Consider the following 24,372-nt stretch of genomic DNA (forward strand, 5'->3'; position numbering starts at 1 on the left):
CCTTGTGTGAGCACCCCTGATCCGATCTCCTGTATCAGCATGTTCTCCACATAGTTTGTGGGGTCCGTACCTTCCTCCTCTTCCGGCAGGCCTACCAGTCGTATGTTGTTGCGACATGCTCACCCTTCTGCTTCCTCAGCACGGCTTTCCAGGTTGCGTACCTGTTGCTGTAATATATGCACCTCCTTGGCATTGGCTGTGCTGGTCTCTGCGTTGGTTTGTACTTTCTTTTCCAGGCCACTTGTGCGTTCCACTAACTTCCTTACCTCTTGTCTTAGAAGGTTCACGTCCTCACTCAATGCATCAATTTTGGTTTCGAGTGCAGCTTTAAGCTCCTCCATGGCCGTGTCGATTTTGTTTCCCCATGCGGTCTTCAATTCCGCTATGGCCTCCAGGATGTGATGGTCATCACGAAGCGGGGTGGTCTTATCTCGAGTGGCTGATTTTGCTGATGCGGATGCTTCCGGTGACTGCGCCTGTTCAGTGAAAATGTCTATTGTTGGTCGTTTTCCTTTTGGCTTTATTTTTAGCCGCCATGTTCCTGCTCCCACACTGGCCTTCTCGGTGTAATATTGTGATGTTGCTGCTCTGGTTCTTTTCCACTCTCTGGTCGGGGCCTTCTTTGCCTAACAACGTGTCTGCTTTGTAGTCTGACTCGTGTTTCTGCTTTCCCACCGCCACCGGATGAGTGTCGGGTGGGTCAAGTGTTCTCTTCACGCTTGTTTGTGTTGAGGCTCTTTGTGGTGTTTCGTGCCTCGCAGCCAATAAGGTGGTCACCGCAGTGGTCCTTCGTTCCAGCAGAGCTGCAGTCATGTGTGCCAGACTCTCCTGTGGCTACTGTTGTTGTAACCCTTATTTCTAGTTTCTGCGCCTCATTCTTTAATGTCTCCAGGTATTCGCTTTCTTGTTCAACTCGGTGGGTTATTCCATGGGTGCGCACACCAAAGTCAGCTACTTTTCTCCAACAGCTGCCTATCTATGTGTCACATCCGCACAGTGCAACATCCCCACAGGTCTGCCTTTGCCCCCTTAGTCTTGGACCACCAGAGCCACGTGGGGTGCTTATTGTCTATGTATCCGTCTGTAATTTAAGATATTGCTGCAGAACTTTGGTTGTGGGGCTTCATTGGGGTTACCAATATAATGCTCGGGGCATTAATGAGTCTGTTTCCTCACTTCTCATCTAACCATCTGGGGCCCGCCGTCTGGCCACCTGACATTGATGTCGTGGAGCTCCTTTCCCAAATAAACTGCTTACTTTACAGATCGGGACGTATCCCTATAAGAGCGCCCGGCCCGCGGCACCGTTTTGTGTGTTTTCGGGCCGCGGGTGGTTTGTTGCGATGCTTGCACTGCTCTTAGGGGAGTGCGTAATCTGCACAAGGGGATCTGCACACTGTGCCCTGGGAGGGACGTATATTAGTCTGCCTCCGTTAAGTCTTTCCGCGTCTACTGCACATTGGCCGTGCAGAGAAGAAAAGGCTCCATGTGCGCTGCTGCTACGTCGCAACAATGTAGCCGCACGCTTCTGCCAGCATGTTGTTTCACAGTCCCGGCGGCTTGTTGTATTCAAGCATATCGGATGTTAACATATGTATGGCAAAATGGGCAGATGCAAACTGATTATATTGTGTTATCTCTTACTGAATGACGTAATATGCAATTGTTGTATCGAAATGTGGCATTTGTTGTGTGGACTTACGAGCTATGTAAGTTATGGTGTATACATTTGTGTTCTTTAAAGAGGAAAACAATAAAATGGTATATAAAAAAAAAAAAACCTTGTTGAGAGATTTTCCAGCATCATTCAGAATTTGGAATCATCCAAGATTGGATGCCAGAAAGATGCATTATTGGTGGAAAACCATTTTGATGTTTTTTCAAAGATAGTTGGATTGACTTATTCAGGAGTGCTTTACATAGAAAATATACACATACATTGTTATTACTTAATCGAAATTGGTACTAATTTTATCGACCTCAGGCTGAGTCGACCTTGCTGGGATTTGGGCCTGCAACCTGCAGATCAAACAAAGATCACAGCAACAAACGCTCCACTCAATGAGCTATCTTACCGGCTTAATCTTCCTAGCTGCCCATTATGTTGCATCTCTATTGTTACTCCATACTTTGCAGAGCGTGGGGTAGTGCATCAATTGTTAGCTTTAACTTGTGTTTCGTGGAATATAGGGGAATATAAGGGGAAATTAAATAATGTGGATACTGTTAAGATCGTGTTGTCTTTTTGATGGCATCCACCTACAAGTAGCTTGGGCCACACAGGTCCTGCACTTTGAAGGCTTTACTTCCCATCATATTGAAGCCTCCAAAAATCCTGATGCAGACCTACTGGTGGCTTGCAGTTCATAAGAACGGCTTTGGCCTTTTAAATTAGCATAATGCCGACAAATTATAAGTATTTTTAGATGTCACCTACAAACGTGAATAGGGATCATCGTTTTGTGGGGAATTTTATGCTATGCCTATGGTTAGGAACAATGGTTCAGCATTACTGGATTTAAAGTCTTGTATGGATGATATTAACTCTTCTCACAATGAGATTTTACGTTGTTTATGTATTGTCCTCCATCATTGGTTTCTTTCATAAATTCACCTGCGACCCTCCCCTCTACCCCTCTGGCTCTTCTTGGCTCATACTGCCACTTTATGTGCACTATGCCAAATTCTGAAGATGGTCTCCAGGGGTGGAGCTAAGCGAGTCCTTTCTATTGGCTATGGGCAGTATGACCCAAAATGACTATACTAGAGCATAAAGGGACTGAAATTTTCAGTTTAAAAATAAATGTCTCCGTTACCGAGGATTCCCAGCCTGATGGGGAATATTCACAGCATTTGAATCTATGAAGATGCCAATGCTGGAGAACAGGAGTTACAGGTAAGTAACGTATTCCTTTTTAGTACTTGGCTCCAGAGGTTCTCTGCGCTTCTCAGAATGTAAAAAGAAATAGGAAGCAACAAGTGGCTTGTGGAAAAAAAAAAAAACATCTAAAAAAGAATAGTAAGTGTTGTCTGTCTCCTTGCTGTCAGTGTTGGATAAATAATAGAAGTAATACATTTGAGTTTTGGACAAATGTTTCACATTTAATACATGCAATCTTTTCAGTCGCACATGCAACAGTTAATATTTTTTCTTGGAGTGTCTTTAATTTGTTATCTTTTTAGCGGGAGAGCAACATGCTGTTGAACATCCAAGTTGCGGAGATGAACATGTAAAGGATCGCTGCGTACATCTAATTTCATTGGGTTCCAAAGCACTGATGGTACAAGTTTGGGCCGATTTAAAAACGAGAGCTTTGATCTTTCGGTATGCAATTTTTCATTTCTTGTTTTATATTCTTAAATGCGAAGAAATTGAGATTGTGTTTTTTAAATTATATTTCTTTTACAGGAAATCTGTTTTACTTAATGCTTTGATTTTGAATTTGACAAAGGGAAGTAAACATTTAAAGGAAATGTTAACGTGCAGGTACACCTATCATCAGTCCTATTGTAAAAAAAATAAATACAAACCATTCAGATTTAGAGAACAATCTTACACAGCACAATTCATATTGAAAGCATATTTTAACTGATTTAAAACGGTTGTAAAATCAATGAGCAAGTTGATGTTTTTCAAAATGCAGATTTAATTCGAATTGACCAAGTATGTACTAAGATCCAAACCATTCATTTGGTCCCTTAAAATGAGCCATTCTGAGAATGAATTCTTCTGTTAGAAAGAGTTAAAGGTCAGATATCTAATAATTACTACTTAGCGGTTAGATGTCTAGCCTATGTGAGTGATCAATTGGTCTAGTTCAAAGGAATCTTTCAGAGTTTCTGTTTCTCGTCTCATAGGCCTTGAAAGAGGGCAATGTTCCCTCTTTCCATGTTTGAGATATTAGCACATGGAAACAATCATTGACCTACTTTTGCTCAATTGTAATGTAGCCAATAACTACTGGTATTGACTGTTTTAAACATTCCAACTTCAGAAGCAAACGGGGAAATAACAAAGTGTTTCTCTGCATTCAGGAAATAGCAATACCATTTGCCAGATGAATTGATTTCAACAAAGCACTCCCTGTCAGTGAGGAACGTTTTTCAACATGGCATGCAGCATCCAGTTTAATGGACCAAAGTGAACGTGAAAACACAAAAAAAAGTCATCTTTGGAGAATCTGATTGCTTTATTATTACACCTAATATTTGTTGGTAAAGTACATTTCTGAAATATGGCCTGGTGGACAGATTGCAGGAGGCCACCCTAGTTATAGTGATTAGGAGAACTGAGAGGTTAGCCAAACCCAATTCAGGTAAGAGTGGAGTGTGCTCACGACTGTTCTCAGGCGAGGTTGAATCAAGCAGGTAATATTATCACACAACACTCTAAATATAAAACATATTTCTGAGGCTTGTGAATCTTCTTAGAATCACATGCTTTGCCAACATCTAGTGGGAGCTGCAGAGTATTGCATATAAGGTTTTTGAAGTTCGAAAAGGGATGTCCACTGGGTGTCTTTGTAATTCTATCCCTAGTTTGAAGTCGACTGTACCTATGGCCCCTCAAGCTTTGCGGTCCCTCAGATTATTTATTTCCACCATCGTGGTTAGTCGCGTTTCTTGCAGAGTTCTGTAGCTATGCTACTTTTGAGTTGATATCTCTTTCATTACTACTTTAATGGTTACCGTTCCACGCTACATCTCGACAAAAGACCACGAGGACCGAAACAGACGATTGTTCCGACAATGGGCTTCGGCCTACACCTGGCTTCAGCCTAGCAGTAGGGAGAGTGGGGGGGACTGATCTTTTCCATATAGAGAATGCCTAACTCCATTCCCGGTTTCTACTGCTCTTGTCTTGCTGCCCTTTCACTTTCCACCATGGAGCGTACTCCATTTAAATTCTGTCCAAAGTGTAAAAATAATTCTGTCGAAGGACACCTACAGAGAGTGCAACCACTGCCTTCCCCGTGATCACAGGAGACCCATTGTGCATCCTGTAAGTTATTTAGGTCCAAAACCCTTAAAGAGCGTCAAATGAAACGGTGGGCGGCACATGCCATGATGGCAGATTCTGAAACGGCTGCTGGTCTCTGAGTCAGACTAGGAAGGCCAGGGTGGCAAAGTCTCCGGTTCTGAGTCCAAAGACACTATGAGGGAACCATCAGGCTCCCACGCCTCAGTCCACAGCCTCGAAAAGCAGTCGCAGCCCGCTGCTATGGGGAAAGCCTCTTGCGACAACGACATGCGCGCCCACACCTAAACACATACCCCAAGGCTGCTCCTCGAAGAAACCGTTGAAGGAAGGCCATACGGCAGCAGCAGGTGCATCGCGGCCTGCACAACCACTGTGGTTCCTGTTTGGGAACATTTCTCGAACTGCTAATTTACCTCTATACTTGTGGACCCCAAACTTGTTGCTTTTGTTTCAGCATTCTGACCAGACTTCTTCAAATGGAGCACAGTCTTCTGCTGCACTCCACTGGGCTTTCGCTCATCATTATGGAGAAAGTGACATGCCCTTGAGGCTGTCAGTACTGAGAAACGATGTTTCTCTTAGTCTTTTGACTTTGTTGCCTCTTTTGGTAACAATTTATCATTGCCCAAAGTACATTACTGTACCGCGCAATCGGGTTTTGTGTTTTTGGGCCCTGGTCATCAACTAGGGAATTTTTGGTGACTGGACAAAGTGCTTAGGAGTGGACTGGTGGCAGCATACGTTTTTTCATATACTTTTATAACTTTTTACCAGGCCATACCGTGCCTACTGCGTTTGGCTCATGACTGTGGCTAATGTCTGAGATCAGCAAGGAAAAAGAAAATTCGAGGCTACCCCTCCCTTTAATGCACAGGAGGTGCACAAACAACCTACAGGCTAAAATGTAGTTCACTTAGCCATTCATGATCAAACTACATGGTTGCGATACTGTTAAAACAAAATGTATTCTAAATAAGGTTACACGTTAAAACAACAACTTGAATTGTTATTCATAACACAAGAACATTAGGTTCTGAAGAGGTGAGGTCAGTAACAGAAAGTGATTTTATGTGCTGCACATAGCAACAGCACATTACATATGTCGACACTGTCGCTTGTTTCCAGTTCGGGGTTCATGCAGAAAAATATTGCACAGTTAGAAAGATGGCCTCCGAACTTTCCTCAGGACACTGGTGCTACAGGCAGTGGGAGGTTGTTCTCATAACAAGTTTGGTGGTTAATGATTCTTTAAATCTAAATAAAAACAAACTGTCGGAATAGTGTATCTGGTGGGTGTAAGATCAATGAAAGGGCACTCTTATGGGGCTCTGGTGTCCGAGGGTTGTGACCTACCTATTATTTCATATCTGCATCTTGGGCTGAGAATTGGAAGAGACTATCGTCTGTACAGTCCCATACTTGAGATTTGCTCTGATGATTACTAGTGGAGTACATTGGTCAGGCAAAATGCTCCAAACACTGTTTACTCAGGGTCAGCAGGGCTTGGCCATTGGGGCGCTGTTAGCGATTCTGAAATATAAAAGTGAGAAAAGCTCAAGGCTCTCTGCTGGAGATGAACAAATCCTCGTAGTTTTGCAAAATGATTAGAAGTGAATTCTGCTTCAATAAGCGTGCCTGGTAATTCAGACACATTGCCCTCTGGTTGTGCGCTATTTATAGTTGTGATCAAGCATGGTTTATAAAATCCTCTTGCTGCGGCGTGGAATGCCGTGTGTTGGCCAGATAGCTAGCCAATCTGATTGTGCAGAGTTTACAGATATGTTGGCGGATTTCTGTTTTGCATTTCCCTTTGTAAATTAGTCCACAGGGACATTTTATCCCGTATACGGTAGCCATGGAGTTGTTTTCCATTTAACCTCTGCCCCTTTAACATATTCTTCGAGGGGATTAGGTCCTCCGATGTATTCCATATCTATGACAGTAATCACCACAGCTGTGCTGCTTCGGTAAATCTTCGGCATCTGCGTCGATGACATCGATACGCCGCCCTCAAGGACCTCCTCCGATGGCCAACATCACTGGATGTTATAAGTAGGACGCACGACGCTCGTTAGCCTCAGTTCCGTTTTTTCCGCGAACGTGTTCGCTTCGGAGATCTCGACGCGCCTTGACTCTTTGGAGTTCCTGTTCTTTCTCGGTTCTTCGAACCTGTTCGTATTGTGAAGTCTTTCTTCGTGAAGATGTCTACCTCGTCTTCCACACCGCGTCCGGGCTTCAAGAAGTGCGGGGACTGTGGGTCCAAGATGTCGGTAACGGACTCGCACAACGCCTGCCTCTGGTGCCTCGGGGAGGCCCATGACACAGATGACTGTGTCGACTGCCAGTCGATCACGTCCAAAGCCTTGCGGGAGCGCAAGAAGTTGTTATCGGTAGGTAAGGTGTCCAAGCCACGGAAGTCGAGGTCTGCGGGGCTTTCGACAGACTATTTGAGGGGCGACTCTCTGCATCGTTGTCGGAAGTCCAGCAGGTCTCGGTCACAGAGTCGATCCCGCCACTCCTTTGCCTCTTCGAGGCACTCCCGGAAGCACCATCATCGGTCACCTTCCCCGTCCTCATCCGTCGGCGGGTCACTTACCCCACCAAGCATGCAACGCCGGAGGAATGGGCTTCCTTCGGAAAGAAAATGTTGGCGATTCTCGAATCGCAGGGCACTGGTCCGTCCGCACCTCTGAGTGGGGTCGGTCGTGATCGGTCGAGAGACGCCGCTCGCACGCCTTCGGGCTCGGGTGGTCGGCACAATTCACGGGAGAGGTCCCGCTCGGACAAGGGGAATCATTCTCGTCATGCCCGTTCCAGGTCCTCGATGCGCTCGAGACCGTGTGCACCTGTGGTGTCTTCGAGGAAGACGTTGACGCCGGTGGCACCAAGTTCGTCGCCGGACTCTTTCGAGGCCCTGCCTCTGAAGAAGTCGTCGACGCCATCGGCACCCAGGCTGTCGAGGGACACGCTCGGGGCTCCGGCCTCGAGGCCTGTGTCGACGCCATCGATGCTGTCGGCGCCGCATTCGACGTGGGCGCCGATTCACTCGACGCCTTTCGAGGCTGTTTCGACGGGGGTTCCCCGGGGCTCGGTGGAAACACCTAGAAAGGCTCTGGCAAAGGTCAAGCATGGCTTTGTTCCACATTCTGTGCCTTCTTACCGCCAGCTTGAGTTTATTTCAGAGGTGGATGAGGGCTCTGATGATGGCATGGTTCCGGATACGGTGCCGGACGAGATTCTCTCGGGCCATAGCCAAATTGAGGACCTGCGGCAGTCCCTGCATGATGCCAGTGGGCTGGACACCTCTCCGGAGGTGGAGTTTTGTAGGCCTGAGCCTGGCACTCATGCCGACTCCTCGTACTGGCGCCTTATGTCCAGGGTCACCGAGTACTTGGGATGGTCTGCTCCCCCAGGGGATTTTCTTCAGGATGACCTTACGGATATCCTCGACCAAGGTCCACCAACTGACCCGGTACTGCCATTCCATATGGCTCTACAGAGGACGGTGGCGGCGGCTTGGACTGCTCCGGAGAGTCTCCCGGCAGTGGGCAAGTCTTTGCCGCGAAAATACCGCCCAGCCAGTAGCGACCCCTGCTACTTAACCAAGCACCCCACTCCGGAGAGTTTGGTGGTGCAGGCGGCTACGGCCCCGGCAAAGCAGGCGTCGTATCCTACCATCCCTCCTGATTGGGACGACAAGCATTTTGATGGCTGGGCGAAGAAAATGTTTTCTTCAGGGGGCATGGCGCTTCTGTGGAACTGTGTTTCCTTAGCAGCTGTACATATTCCCGAAGGGGACGAACGGGATGGTTTCCTTGCCGTGGTTCAGGATGGCAAGGATGCCATGTGTGAGGCCGTTCAGTCGGGTTTGGACATGGCAGATTGCGTCAGCCGGTCCATGGCACCATGATACGCTGGTTTGCGTGGTTGCGGAAGTCGGGGTTTGCTACTGATGTGCAGGCCCGGCTCCTCAACATGCCCTTTGACGGGGAACATCTTTTTGGCAGCAAGGCTGACGAGCGCCTTGAGAGTTTGCAGATCTCCAAAGCTGCAGCGAAGTCGTTGGACGCTGCAGTTCGCCAAGCTCCGCCTTTTCGTCCTAGGGGACAGCAATGGAGGGGAGGTTCCTTTCGTTATTACTCATCCTTCGGTAAAGCGAGAGGAGCTTCCGGTCAAAGGGGCCACCGGAGGCATGCCAGAGGTGGAAAACGAGGTACTCAAGGTGCCAAGGCCGCTCGGGCTGTTGCCTCTTTGCACTCAGGCAACGCTTCAGCTCAGTCATGAGGCCATGTCCTGTGGTTCTCCGGTTGGGGGAAGGCTGGCGCAGCATCTTGCAGAGTGGCGCGCCATTACTTCAGATGTGTGGGTTCTGGAGATCATAACCCACGGCTACTGTCTTCCTTTCCGGCAGAGGCCTCAAGACAATCCACCAGGGAATCTCTCTTTGAAGAGTCTGGATCCGCTACTTGCACAGGAAATTCAATCCCTGCTAGAGAAAGGCGCCATAGAACTGGTGCCTGTAGTGGAGAGGAACAAGGGATGGTATTCCCCCTTATTTTTTGATTTCCAAGGAAGACTGGGTATTGAGACCCATCATGGACTTGCGCGGTTTGAACAAAATCCTCAGGAAGGACAAGTTCATGATGGTTACTCTCTCTCAAGTCCTCCAGGCCCTTCAACTTCAGGACTGGTTGGTGTCTCTCGACCTCAAGGACGCTTATTTTCATGTGCCGATACATCCAAAGCACAAGAAGTACCTGAGGGTTGCGGTTGGCGACTTGCACTTTCAGTTTCGGGTCCTGCCGTTCGGATTGACCTCCGCCCCGAGGGTCTTCACCAAGCTCATGGTAGTGGTGGCAGCACACCTCAGGAAAGGGGGGATTCACGTCTACCCCTACCTGGACGATTGGTTGATCAGGGCACGCTCTCCCGAGCAAGTCCTGGATCATCTGTCAGTCACCTGCCACTCCCTCCACAAGCTGGGCTTCTCCCTCAACTTAAAGAAGTCCCATTTGACACCAACTCAGAGGTTCCAGTACATCAGAGCAGTGCTCGACACGTCCCTGGGGCAGTGTTTTCCTCCCCGGGTGAGGGCTCATTACATTCAGCAGATGGTGCACAAGTTTCAGCTTGCCCAGAGTCCCCCAGCGTTCGAGTTCTTGAGATTGCTCGCCTCATGGCATCCTGCATTCGTCTGGTGCCAGAGGCCAGATTGCGCATGAGATCTTTGCAATGGGCGCTCAAGCTCCAGTGGTCTCAGTCCTCCGGCAGGATGTCGGACCCTGTTCAGGTGCCGTCCTCGGTCGCCCAGGACCTTCTGTGGTGGGCCGTCGAAGACAATCTGATGAAGTGGGCTCCATTTTGGCTACCCTGGCTGGAGGTGACGATCGCGACGGACGCATCCCTCACGGGATGAGGAGCTCATGTCAACGAGTTGACAGTCAGCGGTCGTTGGTCTCCATCGTAGTCCAGACTCCATATCAATCTGTTGGAGCTGAGGGCCATCAGGCTAGCCCTGAAGGCTTTTCTGCCGACTGTGCGAGGGAAGAATGTCCTGATCCTGACAGACAACATGGTGGCCATGCACTACCTTAACAATAAGTGGGGGGGCAGGATCACTTCCTCTGTGCAGGGAGGCGATGCAGCTCTGGTTCTGGGCAATCCAGCAGGAAGTTTCGATGTCGGCAGTTCATCTGGCCGGAGACGAAAACGAGACGGTGGACGCTCTGAGCAGGCAGAGCGCGATCTCTCACGAGTGGGAGTTGGCTCGGGAGATTCTCCTGGAGATCTTCGCCATTTGGGGGACCCCACAAGTGGATCTCTTCGCCTCCAGTGTCAACCGGAAGTGCGAGAGGTTCTGCTTGCGGGAATTTCCTCCAAAAGGAGCCTTAGGAGATGCGTTCGTGGTGGAGTGGTCATTCCCACTGCTGTACGCGTTTCCTCCAGTCCCCGTCATCCTGCAAGTACTGGGGAGGTTACGGAGGTTCGGTTCCCAGATGATCCTCATTGCTGCAGCGTGGGCCCGGAGGACGTGGTACCCAGACCTTCTCGACTTGTCCATCTGCCCTCCACGTGGTCTTCCCTACCGAGACAATCTGCTCTCACGGGAGGGAGGTCAGGTTCTCCATCCAGAGGTCACATCCCTCAACCTTCATGCTTGGTTTCTGAAAGGTTGAGGTATAAGGATTGGGACCTCCCTGAAGACGTGATGGAGGTGTTGCTCTCGGCCAGACGGCCAGCAACAAAGTCCCTGTACCGTTGCTGTTGGCGTAAGTTCTGCGACTGGTGCAGGGTTAAGAATGTGGATCCTTTTGCATGTGACATTCCCATGGTTCTGTCTTTTTTGCTTTCTTTGGCCCACAGGGGCTTGCAAGTGGGGACCGTTAAAGGTTACCTAGCGGCGCTGTCCATATTTAAGCGCTCGTCTGAAGAGTGTTCCTATTTTAAAATTCCTTTAATTTCTCAGTTTCTGAAAGGGCTCACTAATGTGTTCCCTCCGTCACATTTCCAGGTGCCCGGTTGGGATTTGAACCTTGTTCTCAAGTTTCTGATGGGTGCTCCGTTTGAACCTTCGCATTCATGCCCTTTGAGACTGTTAACTCTTAAAACTGTATTTTTGGTTGCGGTCACTTCCGCTCGCAGAGTGAGTGAGTTGCAGGCACTTTCATTTAAGCCACCCTTCACTTTGTTTCGTAAGGGCAGGGTTGTCCTTAGAGTTCGTCCTTCCTTTCTTCCGAAGGTGGTGTCGGAATTTCATTTGGGCCAGAAGGTTGTTCTTCCGGCGTTTTATCCTCCTTCACATCCTGGTAAGGAAGAGGAGGGGCTCCATAGGATTTATCGTAGGAGAGCGTTAAGCTTTTTTATTTCACGCATGTCCTGGGTCAGAGTGGACGATCAACTCTTCATTGGTTACGCTGGAAAGCGTTTGGGACAAGCTGTGACGAAACAGACTTTGTCTTGCTGGATTATTTTGGCTATCTCTGAGCGTTACCGCTTGGCAGGTAAGGACCCACCGGTTGGCTTACGGGCCCATTCTACCAGGAGTATGGCTGCCTCTACTGCCCTACAGAGGGGTGTTCCTATTCGTAACATCTGTGATGCAGCCACCTGGGCTTCGGTACATACTTTTGTACGTCGCTACTCCCTCGATTCCATCAGGGGGCAGGATCTGGCCTTTGGCAAGGCGGTCCTTTACTCTGCAATTTGATTGGGCATTCTAAATTTCTGTTTTCTAAATTCTTTTCCCACCTCCTTGCATTGGTACTGCTTTGGGAGTCTGTCATAGAAATGGGATACGTCGGAGGACCCAATCCCCTCGAAGAACAAGTTACTCTCTTACCTGGTAACGTTCTTTCGATGGGATGGTCCGACGACTTATTCCATATCGCTCCCTCCCTGCCTTCCCCACTACAGAATTTGTTATGCGATTGCAGCTTATGTTTCCGTAAGGCTTTGTGTGTCAGACTGGCAGAAGACTGGTGCCACACGTTCTGGGGAAAAAACTAAAACTGAGGCTACGGGCGTCGTGCGTCCTACTTATAACATCCAGTGACATCGGCCGTCGGAGGAGGTCCTTGAGGGCAGCGTATCGATGTCATCGACGCAGGACGCAAACGCCGAAGATTTTCCGTAGCAGCACAGCTCTGGTGATTACTCTCATAGATATGGAATAGGTAACCCAACCTTTGATATAACTCCGTACTACACAGGTTGGTAGTGTGGCTGAGCAGCCGGCTTATCTCAAGAGGGGTCAATGTGAGCAGTAGGGATTCACAGTGACAAGTAAGTATTCAAATACACTCTTACACTCAAGGTTTCTTGATTAAACAATTAATTTAACAGTCAGGGCCCTATTCTCATCCAGGTGTTAAGTACCGAAAAGGCTTAATGACCTTTTCGGTACTTAAGACCTATTCTGAAGGTGGCGCATTCCTCCGAAGTTGGAAGGAGTGTGCCACTTTCGGAATACACGTGGCGGTTGCTGGGATGGGTTGGAAACCAACCTAGCAACCGCCACATTCGTAAACTGGCTATATGGAAGCCTATTCTTGTGGCACTCTGCCAGTTTAATATGTGCGCTAGACTAGCGCACATATACGGTACACTTTTGGTGCCGTTAAACTGGAGGAGTGCCACAAGAAGCCTTCTTTGGTGTAAATGAAAGTGTTCATATACACCCGTGTGTTGTATATGGACACTTTCATGTACACCAAAGCAAGCAGCTTCAACGCTACGTTTGCTTGCTTTGGTGTACATGAAAGTTTTCATATACACCGGGTGTATATGAACACTTTCATGTACACCAAACCTAGAAGCTTCAACGTTGCATGTGCAACGTTGAAGCTGCTCGCTTTAAATGAGTCTTCATATACACTGCACAGGTGTATATGAACACTTTCCTATACACCAAAGTAAGCAGCTTCAACATCCTGCAATGTTGAAGCTGCTCACTTTGGTGTACAGGAACGTGTTCATCTGTGTTCTCGGCAGCATTTTTGTAAAACAACGAATGTCGTTTTACAAAAATGCTGCTGAGATTGGATTGCGCCTGTTAAAACTAAAAAAAGGCGCAATCCACACAGATCACTGTCGTGCTCTACGAGGACGCCCAGGCCCACTTGAGATTAGTAGTGGAGCCTGGGCGTCCTATTTTGGCGCAGTGAATTGTGCTGTTTAGCACCTTCACTGCGCCAAGTTGAGAATAGGGCCCTCCGTTGTATAAGCCTTCCTCAGAAGGGAGCAATATATATGTAACACAAAAATACACTTCAAAATACACTTAGTTTCTCTAAATCAGCAAGTACCCATTTGGGATGGCACACAGATTCTTCCTACACCCTGAGCTGACTTAAATAGCTAGGCCACTATGGACATTAATACATCACTGGTACATTTAGAGCAATACTGAGCTTGGTGTTAAAGAAAAGGGTTTGGGAATAAAACAAAGGTTAAACAAATATTCTGAAGCAGGTAAGTACTTTTGAACCCCCAATGCAAAGTAAATTAACTCTTTCCTGTAGGAAAGGTAAAGCACAAAGTTAGAGGTAAGAAGAGTCTTTCAGGGAGCTAGGCCAGCCAAGGTTAATTGAGCAAAAGTCTAGGTGAGCTGAAGCACCTCTGGCAGGTAAGTAAACGTCAAAATGTTTTCGAAGTCTCTGTAGAAAAAATGGAATCACTGTAGGGCTACAAGCTATGAGACTTGTGAGGGGCAAAGCTGCAAGAAACTCTAACAGCAACCAAGACAAAGCTCAACTGAGAACTAGCAAGGCTACAAGACGAGAGGTAAGTCCCCTTAGCTTTGCAGTACCTTCGGTTAGAAGAAATTGGATCCAGGTAGCTTCTGTTCCTGTGTGGGTCTGCAGATCCTGTTCCTGGGCCTCGGTCATGGGGACAAGAGGGAGGACGTCTGGGGACTCCTGCACTACGAATTGAAGGTCGGCGGCAGCAATGGGCAAACTTCAGAATAGCGGCACTTCACGGTTTCAGCTCCTCGTGGCTCTCGCAAATAGCACCACCGCAGTTCTCGGATACCACTATGGACTTTCCTCGCATCTGGGGTCCAGCACTCTGTTGAGGTGGCTCAGGCTTGGTCAGTCCTGCTTCCTGAGAGTCCGGAGGATCTTCCTGGAGCTCCGGTCTGATTTAAAGACACTCACTCGATTCTGGTGTTCGTCTCCCTGGCATGGAAGTATGGCCAGCTCCGAGAGGATTTCCAGATGAGCTTGTCTTGGGGTCGAATAGTCCCACCAACCCAAGGGGAAAAGTCGTCCTTTGCAGGTCTTCTCTAGTCGAGGCGTGTGAGGGAGAATCCTCACAAATGTGCTAATTCCTCTCTACCTTTGAGTCCCCCAGCAACTTTGTTGGATTTTTGCGGACTTGGAATTTTTAACCTGGAGAGAGTGAGACCCTTTTTCCCACTCTCTCGTGTATTTATAATGTGATTTGAACTCAGTGTTTGTTTTGGCTGTGAAGTCTGACAAACTCCATAGGCATCATCGTTTGCATTGTGACACACAGCACCTTCAGTGTAGTGGCCCAGGGAAGTCTCTCAGATTTCCCAAAGGTTGAAATATCTTCTTTTGGTAAAACTACTGTTTCAAGAGCAGTGAAGTGAAATTGACTTCACTTACATTGTAACTTTCTAGACCCAGCAAACACTATCTTACAATAGGGTGCTGGAGGGGTTACTTAGTATCCCCTTTGTCTAGCTTCTCATGTAACATTTTTATGTTATCCTTTCCTCGATGAATGGTTGGTGGCAGTGATTTACTTTTAACTACCATGGTGTGCATTTACTGTGGGCTGCATTCGTAGGTGCAGTAAAGCACCGAAGGGTGCCATTTTTGTCAAAATGACCCGCTCTTCTTTTTACACCATTTCGTTGTGGAAAGGTCCTTCTTGAGATTTACTCTGCGCGCCAAACCAGGTTTGGTCCCTTTGTTCGCTTTGCCGTTGGCAGGATTCACGAGTGAAGCCCGCCTCTGCTCCAGAGTGTCTGGCGGGGGCAGGAAGCGAGCGAGGTGCCCGAAACACCCTGTGCTTAGTCTCCTAGCAGACAGAAATGCACTCTTAGGTGATTGGCCATCTGGCTGTCCGGCTAGGACAGCCACCCTTCTGGGTGACTGACATCTAGGCTGGAATGAATGGGAGAAAGGCAAGGATTTTTGGCTTGGAAGTCAGAGTCGACACTGGACAAAGAAATCTGAAAAAGAACTTGAATAGGACGCCTGCTGCAACTCCTGGACTGTTGGTTTGCCTGGTGAAGCCTTCCTGCTGTGCTGACATTTGTTTTGACTAGAGAAGCCCGGTAAGGACGACTTCTCCCCTTGAGTTGGTGGGACCAATCAACTCCAAAGTAAGCCACCTAGACATCCTCTCTGAGCTTGTTGAAATTCCACTGCAGTTGCTGCTGGAACCGAATTGCCAGGGAGAGGAACACCAGATTGTGTGTGTTGCTTTTAAGTTGGCCAAGAGCTCCTGGAAGATCAACCAGATTCCCAGGAAGCAGGACTGACCGAGCCTGAGCCTCCTCAACAGAGTGCTGGAACCCAGATGCAAGGAAAGCCCATCTCAATAGTCCGCAGTGATGCTATTTGCTTAGACACAAGCAGCTGAAACCGCAAAGTGCCACTGAATTGAAGTTGGTCCTTTTCTGTCACCGATCGTCCTGTTGCAGTGCAGGAGTCCTCCAGACATCCTCCCTCTTGTCCCCACGACTGAAGCCCAGAATCACAGGCTCTGCAGAGCTGCACAGGAACAGAAGCTAGCCAAAGCCATTTTCTTCTAACCAAAGGTTCTGTACAGTCTAAGAGAACTTGCCTCTTGTCGTGTAACCTCACTTGTTCTCTGCTGAGACCTTTCTTGGTTGCTCTGTAGAGTTGTTAACAGCTTCTTTACTTCACAAGCCTAAACAGCTTGTGGCCCTACTTTCCTAAATAAACAATACAAACAATACAATACTTTGATTTCTTCTTTTCTACAAAGACTTCTAAAACATTGTGCAAGACTTTTTTACCTACCTCTGAGAAGTGCTTCAGCTCACCTAGACTTTTGCCCAATTGACTTTGGCCTAGCCTTGCTCCCTGAATGACTCTTCTTCCCTCTGACATTGTGTTTGGTCTTCCTTCCAGGAAGGGGTTAACAAACTCTGCATTGGGCGTTTTCAAAAGTACTAACCTGCTTTCAGAATATTTGTGAGATCTCTTGTTTTGTCCTAATAACCTTTTTCTTTGACAAACTCTTCAGTCTGATTCTAAATGCTAACAGGGAAATATTAATGTCCACAGTGTCCTAGTTACTAAAGTCACCTGAGGGTGTAGGAAGTGTCTGTGTGCCATCCCAAAAGGGTACGTACTGATTTAGAAATATTAAGAGTGTGGATTTTGGAACGTATTTGTGCGTTACTATAATATTGCCTCTTCTGAAGAAGGCTTTTTCAAACTGACTGTTAAATTAAAAATTGTTTCATCAAGAAACCTTGTGTGTAAGAGTTTATTTGAATACTTGTCACTGTGAATCTCTATGTAACTCCCCTACAGCTCACATTGACCCCTCTTGAGATGAGCCTGGCTGCTCAAACACGCTACCAACCTGTGTAGTACAGACCTATACCAAAGGTTGGGTTCCTATTGCCAGGAGGTCAGGGTTGTTGCAGTGCACCCAAAGGGTACTGCATACAATCTTGCTTAACAAGGCGAATTCGGAGCGTCAGCACAACAGTAGGGCTTCATCTGGCAAACCAACGGTCCAGGAGTTGCAGCAGGCGTCTCTTCCAAGTTCTTTGGATTTCTTCGTCCAGTGGTCGACTCTGCCTTCCAAACAAAAAGCCTCACTTTTTATGCAGGTTTCTCCCATTCATTCACAGCCTAGCTGTCAATCACACAGCAGGGTGGCTGTCCTCCTACGACAGCCCTTCAGCCAATTACCCTTGGGTGCATTCCTGTAACCAAGGAGACTAAGCACAGGGAGTTTCAGGCACCTCCCTCACTTCCCGCCCTGCTAGACATGCTGGAGCCAGAGACAGGCTTCACTCATGAATCCTGCCAAAGACAAAACTAACAAAGGGACACAGAGTAAATCTCAAGAAGGACCTTTCCAACGAGAAATGGCAAAAAAAGAACACCAGGCCATTTTGAGAAAAATGGGCCCCCTGGGGAGCTTTACTGCAGCTGCAATTGCAGCTCATGGTAGAAACACACATTGGTAGGAAAAAGTAAACCACTGCCACCAGCCATTAATTGTAGAAAGGGTAACATAAAAATGTTACATGAGAAACCAGACAAAGGGGATACTAAGTAACCCCTCCAGCACCCTATTGTGAGAGGGTGTGTGCTGGGTCAAGAAAGTTACAAAATGTAAGTAAAGTCAATTTCACTTCACTGCTCTTGGAAACAGTAGTTTCACCAAGAGAAGGTATTTAAACCTTTGGGAAATCTAAGAGACTTCACTTTGCCACTGCACTGAAGTTGCTGTGTGTCAAAATGTAAAGATGATGCCCATGGAGTGGGGTCAGACTCCAAAGTCAAAAGAAAACCAAATCACAGAAAAATACATGAGAGAGTGGGAAAAAGGTCTGTCTCTCCAGGTTAGGAATTAGTCTCTCCAGGTTAGAAATTAAAAAGTCCTAAAGTCCAGCATAAGTGCTGGTGGTCTCTAAGGTAGAAGGGAATTAGCACATTTCTGAGAATTCTCCCTAACAGTAGGCCATATGGATTTTTTCTTGCCGGAGATGGCAATGACTTAAGAGCTTCCTTCATTACAGCTCGTGCCCTTTTTCAGTAAACCATGGGCTCCCCCTTTTCCATTAAACGCAGCTTTGTCGATCGAGAAATACTACTCGTTTACACGTTGCCCAGCAACCCGCCCGGCAGCGTTTTGCGGTGTTAATAAAGCTAGGCACTCCCAGCCCCATCCCAAGCCAACACGCATGAGCAGGACGGAGCCACTATCGGATTGTTCAAACAGAGGGGCTGTGCAGTAAGTCTGCTCTTCGGAGCGCTTGATTATGTTTTTTGAACACGCTGCTTAAATACTTGTTCTCCCGGCCTGTATCCGCCCTGTAAATTACCATTACAAACAATTTGGCCACGATTACTTTTTGCCACACTAAGACTGTCTTTAATTTGCCATCTCCTTTGAAGAGTATGCCGCCACCCGGCAGTGGTCCTTGACTCGTGCTATATTTACTCTGCACAGTCAGATTGCCTAGCAACCCGGCCCACACACGGCATTCCACGCCGCAGCAAGAGGCTTTTATAAACCATGCTCAATCACAACTAATAAATGGCGCACAACCAGAGGGCAGTGTGTCTGAATTACCAGGCACGCTTATTGAAGCAGCATTCGTTTCTAATCATTTTGCAAAACTACAAGGATTTGTTAATTCCGGCAACGAGCCTTGAGCTTTTCCCACTTTTGTGTTTCAGAATCGCTAAGAGCGCCCCACTGGCCAAGCCCTGCTGACCCTGAGTAAACCGTGTTTGGAGCATTTTGCCTGACCAATGTACTCGACCAGTAATCATCAGTGCAAATCTCAGGCATGGGACTGTGAAGACGATGGTCTCTTCAGATTCTCAGCCCAAGACGCAGAGAAGAAATAATAAGTAGGTCACAACCCTCAAACACCAGAGCCCCTTTTATTGATTTTAGGCATACCAGATACACTATTCTGACACATTTCATTTGTTTTTATTTAGATTTAAAGAATTATTAACCACCAAACGTGTTATGAGAACAACCTCCCACTGCCTGTAGCACCAGTGTTTTGAGGAAAGTTCGGAGGCCTTCGTTCCAACTGTACTGATCAGAAAATATTTTCCTGCATGACCCCGAACAGGAAACACGAAACAGCATCGACAGATGTAATGTGCTGTTGCGATGTGCAGCACATAAAACCACCATTTGTTCATCTCCAGCAGAGAGCCTTGAGCTTTTCTCACTTTTATATTTCAGAATCGCTAACAGCGCCCCAATGGCCAAGCCCTGCTGACCCTGAGTAAACAGTGTTTGGAGCATTTTGCCTGACCAATGTACTCCACTAGTAATCATCAGAGCAAATCTCAAGTATGGGACTGTACAGACGATAGTCTCTTCCAATTCTCAGCCCAAGATGCAGATATGAAATAATAGGTAGGTCACAACCCTCGGACACCAGAGCCCCATAAGAGTGCCCTTTCATTGATCTTACACCCACCAGATACACTATTCCGACAGTTTGTTTTTATTTAGATTTAAAGAATCATTAACCACCAAACTTGTTATGAGAACAACCTCCCACTGCCTGTAGCACCAGTGTCCTGAGGAAAGTTCGGAGGCCATCTTTCTAACTGTGCAATATTTTTCTGCATGAACCCCGAACTGGAAACAAGCGACAGTGTCGACATATGTAATGTGCTGTTGCTATGTGCAGCACATAAAATCACTTTCTGTTACTAACCTCCCCTCTTCAGAACATAATGTTCTTGTGTTATGAATAACATTTCAAGTTGTTTTAATGTGTAACCTTAATTAGAATACATTTTGTTTTAACAGTATCGCAACCATTTAGTTTGATCATGAATGGCTAAGTGAAATACATCTTAGCCCTCTATAGGTTCTTTGTGCACCTCCTATGCGTTAAAGGGAGGGGTAGCCTTAACTCCTCTTCCTCTAGGGTCAGGCCCCCTATAAACAAAAAAGAGGGTACCCACCCATTTCTTTAGATGTGTGGCTAATGTCCATCATTGTCCATGCCACAAGGTCTTTTGTCTACTCATTTGGCCATTTTGTCGTTTGGCCTTCCCCTTCGGATTTGTGACCCGGGAATTCCTTATTTGGGCATTCAGTTTCCAGTTACACACGTCTTTTGTGGGCTACTGCAGGTCACGTGTGTGGTTACCCAGGAAGTGGGCTGGTACTACAGGTGCCTGGATGTTTGGTGTGCATAAGGGCATGAGAGCTGCAGTGGTCCCTAATTGGACCACTGCTGGTGTGCATGAGTGGGGCAGATCTCCTTATTGGCCGGCTCACTTGTGGATATGAGAAGGGGGTTCTGAATGCAGACCAGCAGATCAGCAACAGGTCTGAATTTACCTGTACCCAGAGCCAAATATCCAGAAGAGCCAAGCAGACCCAAGGACTATGCGGAACTATGCAGAAGAAGGTTGGCACCCTGAGCCTGTGACTGTCCCAGTAGAGCCCTGCTTTGCGCTCGATCTTTGAAGACCTGCAAAGGTGCTTCATCCCCTTGGAGTGGTGGGACCAATCACTCTCAAAGCCTGCTGATTGCCCTGCAAAAGAACTTGTTTGGAAGTGTTGCAGGGACAGCCACTGGACTGTCTAGCTTGAACCTTGGCACCCATGCAGGAGCGTTGCCTTTTCGAGTTTTGTCTCGAACATTTGGGGAGTCCTAGCTTGCACTGCAAAGCACCTTCTTACCAAATTTCAACATCACTGCTGCTTTGTGCCACGAGAGAGAAGCGTGCGTCAGACCGCAAGAGTTGGGTGCCCATGCGTCACTGTGCGACAGTGACATTCGCTGAAGGAGGTTTTCCCGCATTTCCTCAAGTGCCCTAAGACCAGCTGCATCAGTGTTTTCTTTGTCCTGCAACCAAGACGAGTGATGCAGCTCCTGGTGTGAACCGGACCCGCATCTGCACTCGCCGCGCCTGTGCACTTCGAAGCCAAATCAAGGGTGGGAAATCGTACCTCCTAGCAACCCTCTCCAGACCTGCCAAGGTTGGACCTGAACTGAGCTATGGGGCGGTGAGTACTGAAACCACTTACCGTGGCCCCTTGTTCATCCATTGTATTTAACGCACAGAGAATCCTTTCTGGTTATCACTTTGGCTTGGGTAGCCACTGCTTTCTGAAGTGCTCCAAAAGTTGGGAATAGCTTTGTTCATCACTGCAGATCCTCCCCTGACTATTGGAACCTATTTTCACCCCTCAGAATCCTTTCTCTAACTTTACCAGCTCCTTAGATATTGTACTTAGTAACTTTACGCATGACCAATCACTTTAACGAGCTCATCGAACATTGAGCACAATTCTCCATTCATCACAGGCTGGACTTTTAAAGTTAGGGTAATCCATCTCTGAAGATTGTCAATTGTTAGGGAGAAGTCTCATAAATGTGCTAATTCCTTTCACCTTAGAGACCCCCAGCAACTTTGCTGGATTTTTGAGGACTTGATTTTTTACCTGGAAAGAGTGTGAGCCTTTTTCCCACTCATTTGTTTTGATGTCTGGTTTACGCATGTTCTTTGATTATGGAGTTTTAGATAACTCCATAGGCAGTAGAGTAACTTTGCTGAAAATGTTGGGGGGGGGGGACATGACATCTGAAAAAAAGGTGCCCCAGCCAAATGAATGGGGATAAAATGGTGTGCCATGAAAGTTGGGGGGGGGGAAACACCCCCGCCCCCCCCCTAAAATTACGCCCATGTCCATAGGCATCTTTTCATGTGTGTTACACAACACCCTCAGTGCAGTGACACAGGGATGTCTTTTAGACTTCCCAAAGGTTTACATACCTTCTCTGGGATAAACTACTGTTTCCCAGAGAATGTAAAATGAAATTGACTTTACTAGTCTTCCCAAATTTATAGACCCAGTACACACCATCTTACAATGGAGTGCTGGAGGGGTTACATAGTATACCCTGTGTCTAACTACTCATGTAGCAGTCAAATGCTACCCTTTCATATTGAAAAGGCTGGTGGCCATGATTTTTCCTGACCGCAAACACCGGTAGCTAAAAATCACGGGAGCCATGTTTTCAAGATGGCGCCTTAAACCCCTTTGTTTAAACAGGTCCCGGTCTTATTTTTTCGCCATTTCTTTTTGGAAAGGTCCTTCTAGTATTTGTCTCTGCGTGCCAAACCAGGTTTGGTCCCTTTGTTCGTATGCCTTTGGCAGGCTTCAGGACTGAAGACCACCTCTGGCGCCCGAGTGTCTGGGCTGGGCAGGAAGTGAGGGAGGTGCCTGAAACTCCCTGTGCTTCGTCTCCTAGGAGACCCAAATGCACTCTGGCGTGATTGGCTGGCTGACTGTCCAGCAAGGACAGCCACCCTGCTGGGTGAGTGACAGCTAGGCTGGAATGAAAGAGAGAGAACTGTTTAAAAGCGAGTCTCTTGGACTGAAGAGCAGTCTCGACCACTGGAACGAAAGAACAGAAGATGAGCTGGAAGAGGACAGCTGCTGCAACTCGTGGATCGTTGGTTTGCCCGGTGAAGCCCTGCTGCAGGTCCGAATTGCCAAGTTCATCTCAACAGAGAAGCCCCTTCAAGGACGAATTCTACCTTTTTGAGTTTGTGGGACCAAACAACTCGTAAGCCACCTGGATACCATTCTAGAAGCTGGTTAGGATTAACTAAGGGGAAGGACACCAGCTTGTGTGCTTGAAAATAGCTACTCAAACTGAAGCGACTCCATTTTTCTTTTGCGTTTTCCGACGATCCCGTGCAGTGCATGAGTCCCCCGACGTCGTCCTTCTTGTCCCCACGACTGAGGCACAGGAACAGTGAGATCTGCAGGAACTGCCAGGAACCAACAACCTCAGCTGCATTTGTTTCTTCGTATTGTGCCAACCCGATTGAGAGAACGCCACTCTTGCGGTGAAAGTTTGTGAAACTTTCCCAACTTGCAGGCCTAATCAGCTTGTGACCTAACAAATGATTACTTTTCTCCTAGACTATTTCAGGGGAGCTCAAACTATCTTAAAATCATAGAGTTTTGTATTGAAGTGTATTGGTTTATGATATTAAGTTGCCTCCTTCTAGTGAAATGTTTTCTAAATGATTGTGTAATAAATTAATTGTTTTACCAAGACACCTTGAGTATAAGTGTCTACTTGAACCACTGTGATTGCAAGACCTCTATGTAACTTCTTGTAATGCTTACATTCACTCTTGAGATAAGCCTGGCTGCTCAGCTCGCTACCAAAAACTGTGTGGTACAGACTTATACCAAAGGTTGGTTTAACTTAAATCTGTAGTCCTAATTGTGTGTGGTGGTCACAGAGAGTACTGCATGCAATTCTGCCTAACATCAATGTCATACAGTTTGCCTGCCCTTTTCACTTAAAAGGTTTTGGAGGGATTATGCACTTAAGCACATTGACCAAAGTGACTGTATATATTTTAAAAAAATATGTTTGGCTGGGTTGTGTGTTTGGGCCAATCTGTCATTGGCCTAGTGGGAGTTTCCGCTCTTACCTGGCTTTTAGGATGAGAGTACCTCTGAATCCACCCACTCTAGAGAGATCCTGGAAGAAACTAAAGGAGCCAAGAATCCTGTCCAGCTGCAAGACTTGTGAGGAGACAGTGGACCCGTTGGAAGAAGCCCTGGCAACCATCTTCTGCTGCTGTCCTGGTAGAGCCCTGTCCTGAGGAAGATCTCCAGCAGTCCTGGGAGGGTGCTGCGGCCCTTGGAGTGGAGGGAACATCCATTCTCGATGTCATACGAAGAAGAGACTTCGGAAGTGCCCCTGGACCGCCTAGTGGCTGTGCAGCTCTGAGTTTGGGTTACCGTGCTGCAGATGTCGTTCTGACTTGAGGCCTGGAACTTGGAGGGTCTTCAACTTGTACAAGATGACTTACCTCTGCCACATTTCATGTTCTTAGTATCAAGGGGACCCGAGATAGGAGGGAAAGTGTGACCGCTGCAAGTGATTCCCTTTGCGTCGCTGTGCATTGGTGGCCATCTGAAATTGCTTACCTGCGTTCAGTCCTATCCCGAGAGGGGTTCTGCATCAAGTTCTGCTGCATTTTTTCAACTGGAAGACCTTGTACTAGCAATAGTTACCGACCGGAGAACTGCACAAACCTGCAATCCTTGGGGATCAAGGGCTGAGCGTTACCTTGGACCTTCTTCAAAGGTCCTGTGAATATTCAGAGTACCGGATGAGTTGT

At 47.3% G+C, this 24,372-nt stretch overlaps 1 protein-coding gene across 1 annotated transcript in view; it reads left to right on the top strand.

The window, feature by feature from the left end:
* Positions 1 to 24,372, top strand: part of LYST (lysosomal trafficking regulator) — a 3,942,656-nt gene that overhangs the window by 722,302 nt on the left and 3,195,982 nt on the right. The window contains exon 13 of the mRNA XM_069606985.1: positions 3,184 to 3,325. Coding sequence (XP_069463086.1) covers positions 3,184 to 3,325 — 142 coding nt within the window. The remainder of the gene's footprint in view (positions 1 to 3,183; positions 3,326 to 24,372) is intronic.

The sequence above is a fragment of the Ambystoma mexicanum genome, chromosome 4p (genome assembly GCF_040938575.1).
Source record: "Ambystoma mexicanum isolate Mex_15411 chromosome 4p, UKY_AmexF1_1, whole genome shotgun sequence".
Classification (NCBI taxonomy): domain Eukaryota; kingdom Metazoa; phylum Chordata; class Amphibia; order Caudata; family Ambystomatidae; genus Ambystoma; species Ambystoma mexicanum.